The 6,589-nt window shown below is 51.1% G+C and overlaps 1 protein-coding gene across 1 annotated transcript; it reads right to left on the reverse strand.

Moving 5' to 3' along the window:
* Positions 1-1,286: 1,286 nt before the first annotated feature.
* LOC132387699 (ribonuclease inhibitor-like) lies at positions 1,287-6,334 on the reverse strand (the record flags this gene model as incomplete). The annotated part of the gene is made up of 3 exons (XM_059960060.1): positions 1,287-5,676; positions 5,841-6,008; positions 6,164-6,334. Coding segments are annotated over 3 exons (427 nt in total), but the record flags the coding sequence as incomplete, so codon positions are not given.
* Between the last annotated feature and the right edge of the window lie 255 nt (positions 6,335-6,589).

Raw genomic sequence — 6,589 nt, forward strand, 5'->3', positions numbered from 1 at the left:
GGGAGATTCACTCTGTGTCTGACCACGGGAGATTGTGATGGGACGGTGTGGGGGGAGATTCACTCTGTGTCTGACCACGGGTGTGAGTGATGGTACGGTGTGCAGGGAGATTCACTCTGTGTATTACCCCGGGAGTTTGTGATGGGAAGGTGTGGAGGGAGATTCACTCTGTGTCTGACCCCGGGAGTGTGTGATCGGACGGTGTGGAGGGAGATTCACTCTGTGTCTGACCCCGGAAGAGTGTGTGATGGGACGGTGTGGAGGGAGATTCACTCTGTGTCTGACCCCGGGAGAGTGTGATGGGACGGTGTGGAGGGAGATTCACTCTGTGTCTGACCCCGGGAGAGTGTGATGGGACGGTGCGGAAGGAGATTCACTCTGTGTCTGACCCCGGGAGTGTGTGATGGGATGGTGAGGAGGGAGATTCACTCTGTGTCTGACCCCGGGAGTGTGTGATGGAACGTGTGGGGGGAGATTCACTCTGTGTCTGTCCCCGGGAGTGTGCGATATAACCATATAACCATATAACAATCACAGCACGGAAACAGTCCATCTTGGCCCTCCTAGTCCGTGCCGAACCCTTAATCTCACCTAGTCCCACCTACCCGTACTCAGCCCATAACCCTCCACTCCTTTCCTGTCCATTTACCTATCCAATTTTACCTTAAATGACACAACTGAGCTGGCTTCTACTACTTCTACAGGAAGCTCATTCCACACAGCTATCACTCTTTGAGTAAAGAAATACCACCTCGTGTTTCCCTTAACCTTCTGCCCCCTAACTCTCAAATCATGTCCTCTAGTTTGAATCTCCCCTACTCTCAATGGAAACAGCCTGTTCACGTCAACTCGATCTATCCCTCTGAAAATTTTAAATACCTCGATCAAATCCCACCTCTGCATTCTACGTTCCAATGAATAGAGACCTAACTTGTTCAACCTTTCTTTGTTACGTAAGTGCTGAAACCCACGTAACATCCTTGTAAATCGTCTCTGCACTCTCTTTAATTTATTGATATCTTTCCTATAATTCGGTGACCAGAACAGCACACAATATTCCAAATTTGGCCTTACCAATGCCTTGTACAACTTTAGCATTACACGCATCTTCTGTACTCAATTCTTTGATTTATAAAGGCCAGCGTTCCAAAAGCCATCTTCACCACCCTATCTCCATGAGACTCCACTTTCAGGGAACTATGCACAGTTATTCCTACATCTCTCTGTTCCTCTGCATTCCTCAATGCCCTACCATTTACTCTGTATGTTGTACTTGGATTATTCCTGCCAAAATTTAGAACCTCACACTTCTCAGCATTAAACTCCATCTGCCAACGTTCAGCCCATTCTTCTAACTGGCATAAATCTCCCTGCAAGCTTTGAAAATCCACCTCATTATCCACAACACCTCCTACCTTAGTATCATCAACCTTAGTTTCACTCCGTGTCTGAACCCAGGAGTGTGTGATGGGACAGTGAGGAGGGAGATTCACTCTGTGTCTGACCCCGGGAGTGTGTGATGGAACAGAAACCTCAAATTAATCTCGAGTCAGACACAAGACAGGAAGATAGTGGTTTATTGATTTTTTATGAGAAATATCAATGAAACAATGTGTGAGCTGCTAAGGTGCAGGAATAAATGATCTGCTCACAGTCACACACAATTAACTGACCGGCGACAAGGGGTGACCGGTTGAATAATAATCAGTCCCGTTTCTCACCGTCACTCTGCATCGGGGAACTGATTATAAAATTATAAAACTGATTATAAAATCACACTTCGGGGCCGTGTCCGGGATCGCTGCAGATCCAGGGTCACTGCCGAGGGATTTGTCCATTTAACATCATTATATCGGCCAGGCTGCCGAATGCACCGTCCTCAGCAAAGGGGGCAAAAGGATTCTCTCCCGGGACCATCCCCCCACCCCGGGACACCGGTGTCCCAGACTGAGCCCCGGACCCCGGGCTCTTCCTGTCCGGGTAATTCCCCGGGGAGTCACGTGGGGCGTCTCCAACACGCACTTCCGGCGGATGCTGCCCCGCCGGACAACAGGCGGAAACACGTCACTGCGGGACCGCTGCGAGCGACGCACACAGCGCGAGGCCCGAGCCGGTTCCGTTAAAACCGTTGGGAATCAGCCCCGGCGCGCGGCCGTTAAAGGTAAGGGCGGGAGTTAAAGGGGAGGGCGGGGAGTCGGCCAAATGTCCCCATCCCGCGGGCGGGGATGTTCACACATTCAGATCCACCATCAGTCCGGGTCTGGGTTCCAGGTAAGATAAAGGTTAAAGGCTAAATGTCCTCAGATCCACTGTCAGTCCGGGTCTGGGTTCCCGTAGAGATCTCAGTTCCTTCATCCCGGTCTCACTGAACCGATTCCCCACATTCAGATGTTCACAGATCCACCATCAGTCCGGGTCTGGGTTCCTGTAGAGATCTCAGTTCCTTCTCCCCGGTCTCACTGAACCGATTCCCCACATTCAGATGTTCACAGATCCACCATCAGTCCGGGTCTGGGTTCCTGTAGAGATCTCAGTTCCTTCGTCCCGGTCTCACTGAACCGATTCACCACATTCAGATGTTCACAGATCCACCATCAGTCCGGGTCTGGGTTCCTGTAGAGATCTCAGTTCCTTCATCCCGGTCTCACTGAACCGATTCCCCACATTCAGATGTTCACAGATCCACCATCAGTCCGGGTCTGGGTTCCTGTAGAGATCTCAGTTCCTTCATCCCGGTCTCACTGATCCGATTCCCCACATTCAGATGTTCACAGATCCACCATCAGTCCGGGTCTGGGTTCCTGTAGAGATCTCAGTTCCTTCATCCCGGTCTCACTGAACCGATTCCCCACATTCAGATGTTCACAGATCCACCATCAGTCCGGGTCTGGGTTCCTGTAGAGATCTCAGTTCCTTCATCCCGGTCTCACTGAACCGATTCCCCACATTCAGATGTTCACAGATCCACCATCAGTCCGGGTCTGGGTTCCTGTAGAGATCTCAGTTCCTTCATCCCGGTCTCACTGAACCGATTCTCCACATTCAGATGTTCACAGATCCACTCTCAGTCCGGGTCTGGGTTCCTGTAGAGATCTCAGTTCCTTCATCCCGGTCTCACTGAACCGATTCACCACATTCAGATGTTCACAGATCCACCATCAGTCCGGGTCTGGGTTCCCGTAGAGATCTCAGTTCCTTCATCCCGGTCTCACTGAACCGATTCCCCGCATTCAGATGTTCACAGATCCACCATCAGTCCGGGTCTGACTCCCTGTAGAGATCTCAGTTCCTTCATCCCGGTCTCACTGAACCGATTCACCACATTCAGATGTTCACAGATCCACCATCAGTCCGGGTCTGGGTTCCTGTAGAGATCTCAGTTCCTTCATCCCGGTCTCACTGAACCGATTCCCCACATTCAGATGTTCACAGATCCACCATCAGTCCGGGTCTGGGTTCCTGTAGAGATCTCAGTTCCTTCATCCCGGTCTCACTGAACCGATTCCCCACATTCAGATGTTCACAGATCCACTCTCAGTCCGGGTCTGACTCCCTGTAGAGATCTCAGTTCCTTCATCCCGGTCTCACTGAACCGATTCCCCACATTCAGATGTTCACAGATCCACCATCAGTCCGGGTCTGACTCCCTGTAGAGATCTCAGTTCCTTCATCCCGGTCTCACTGAACCGATTCACCACATTCAGATGTTCACAGATCCACCATCAGTCCGGGTCTGGGTTCCTGTAGAGATCTCAGTTCCTTCATCCCGGTCTCACTGAACCGATTCACCACATTCAGATGTTCACAGATCCACTCTCAGTCCGGGTCTGGGTTCCTGTAGAGATCTCAGTTCCTTCATCCCGGTCTCACTGAACCGATTCCCCACATTCAGATGTTCACAGATCCACTCTCAGTCCGGGTCTGGGTTCCTGTAGAGATCTCAGTTCCTTCATCCCGGTCTCACTGAACCGATTCCCCACATTCAGATGTTCACAGATCCACCATCAGTCCGGGTCTGGGTTCCTGTAGAGATCTCAGTTCCTTCATCCCGGTCTCACTGAACCGATTCCCCACATTCAGATGTTCACAGATCCACCATCAGTCCGGGTCTGGGTTCCTGTAGAGATCTCAGTTCCTTCATCCCGGTCTCACTGAACCGATTCCCCACATTCAGATGTTCACAGATCCACCATCAGTCCGGGTCTGGGTTCCTGTAGAGATCTCAGTTCCTTCATCCCGGTCTCACTGAACCGATTCCCCACATTCAGATGTTCACAGATCCACTCTCAGTCCGGGTCTGGGTTCCTGTAGAGATCTCAGTTCCTTCTCCCCGGTCTCACTGAACCGATTCCCCACATTCAGATGTTCACAGATCCACCATCAGTCCGGGTCTGGGTTCCTGTAGAGATCTCAGTTCCTTCGTCCCGGTCTCACTGAACCGATTCACCACATTCAGATGTTCACAGATCCACCATCAGTCCGGGTCTGGGTTCCTGTAGAGATCTCAGTTCCTTCATCCCGGTCTCACTGAACCGATTCCCCACATTCAGATGTTCACAGATCCACCATCAGTCCGGGTCTGGGTTCCTGTAGAGATCTCAGTTCCTTCATCCCGGTCTCACTGATCCGATTCCCCACATTCAGATGTTCACAGATCCACCATCAGTCCGGGTCTGGGTTCCTGTAGAGATCTCAGTTCCTTCATCCCGGTCTCACTGAACCGATTCCCCACATTCAGATGTTCACAGATCCACCATCAGTCCGGGTCTGGGTTCCTGTAGAGATCTCAGTTCCTTCATCCCGGTCTCACTGAACCGATTCCCCACATTCAGATGTTCACAGATCCACCATCAGTCCGGGTCTGGGTTCCTGTAGAGATCTCAGTTCCTTCATCCCGGTCTCACTGAACCGATTCTCCACATTCAGATGTTCACAGATCCACTCTCAGTCCGGGTCTGGGTTCCTGTAGAGATCTCAGTTCCTTCATCCCGGTCTCACTGAACCGATTCACCACATTCAGATGTTCACAGATCCACCATCAGTCCGGGTCTGGGTTCCCGTAGAGATCTCAGTTCCTTCATCCCGGTCTCACTGAACCGATTCCCCGCATTCAGATGTTCACAGATCCACCATCAGTCCGGGTCTGGGTTCCTGTAGAGATCTCAGTTCCTTCATCCCGGTCTCACTGAACCGATTCCCCACATTCAGATGTTCACAGATCCACTCTCAGTCCGGGTCTGGGTTCCTGTAGAGATCTCAGTTCCTTCATCCCGGTCTCACTGAACCGATTCCCCACATTCAGATGTTCACAGATCCACCATCAGTCCGGGTCTGGGTTCCTGTAGAGATCTCAGTTCCTTCATCCCGGTCTCACTGAACCGATTCACCACATTCAGATGTTCACAGAACCACCATCAGTCCGGGTCTGGGTTCCTGTAGAGATCTCAGTTCCTTCATCCCGGTCTCACTGAACCGATTCACCACATACAGATGTTCACAGATCCACCATCAGTCCGGGTCTGGGTCCCTGTAGAGATCTCAGTTCCTTCATCCCGGTCTCACTGAACCGATTCACCACATTCAGATGTTCACAGATCCACCATCAGTCCGGGTCTGACTCCCTGTAGAGATCTCAGTTCCTTCATCCCGGTCTCACTGAACCGATTCACCGCCAGCCTGAAACAGATGGGAGAATAAAGATGGAATAAACAGATCACACAACAGTGTCAGTAACGGGGGACCGGGGTTAATGTTTCAACAACACTCACAGACAAATATCACCAGAAAACCCGCGGATCCGCTGATATTTTAACACATTGAACATTAACACAAACACTCACCAGATCAGCTTCAGGCTCCGGAGGGTCAGTATGAGGCGGCGGAGAGCGGGGACAGATCGGTCTGTCAGAGAGTTTGATGTCAGCTCCAGCCACGTCAGTGATGGGTTTGTACTGAGAGCGGAGACAAGATCCTCGGCCCCAGAATCTGTGAGACCGACACCCCTCAGCCTGGAGATGAGAGAGAGTGAGGGTGAAGGACACAGAGAGACAGGAGACGGTACAAATCCCCAGTGTTTATCAGTAACACAATTACTGATCACATTAATGTTCAGTGTCAGACACCCAGTGACTGTAAACACAATCTCCCACAGTCTGGTACTTACCCCAGTCTCTGTATTTTACACTCCGGGTTCCTCAGAGCCGCAGACACCAGTTTCACTCCTGAATCCCCCAGTTTATTACCACTCAGGATCAGCCCCGTCAGTGATGGGTTTGTAATGAGAGCGGAGTCGAGATCCTCGGCACCAGAATCTGTGAGACTGACATCGGTCAGACTGGAGATGAGAGAGAGAGTGAGGGTGAAGGACACAGAGAGACAGGAGACGGTACAAATCCCCAGTGTTTATCAGTAACACAATTACTGATCACATTAATGTCAGTGTCAGACACCCAGTGACTGTAAACACAATCTCCCACAGTCTGGTACTTACCACAGACTCTGTATTTTACACTCCGGGTTCCTCAGAGTCGCAGACACCAGTTTCACTCCTGAATCCCCCAGTTTATTACCACTCAGGATCAGCCCCGTC

Source organism: Hypanus sabinus, unplaced genomic scaffold (genome assembly GCF_030144855.1).
Source record: "Hypanus sabinus isolate sHypSab1 unplaced genomic scaffold, sHypSab1.hap1 scaffold_2108, whole genome shotgun sequence".
Taxonomy (NCBI): Eukaryota; Metazoa; Chordata; class Chondrichthyes; order Myliobatiformes; family Dasyatidae; genus Hypanus; species Hypanus sabinus.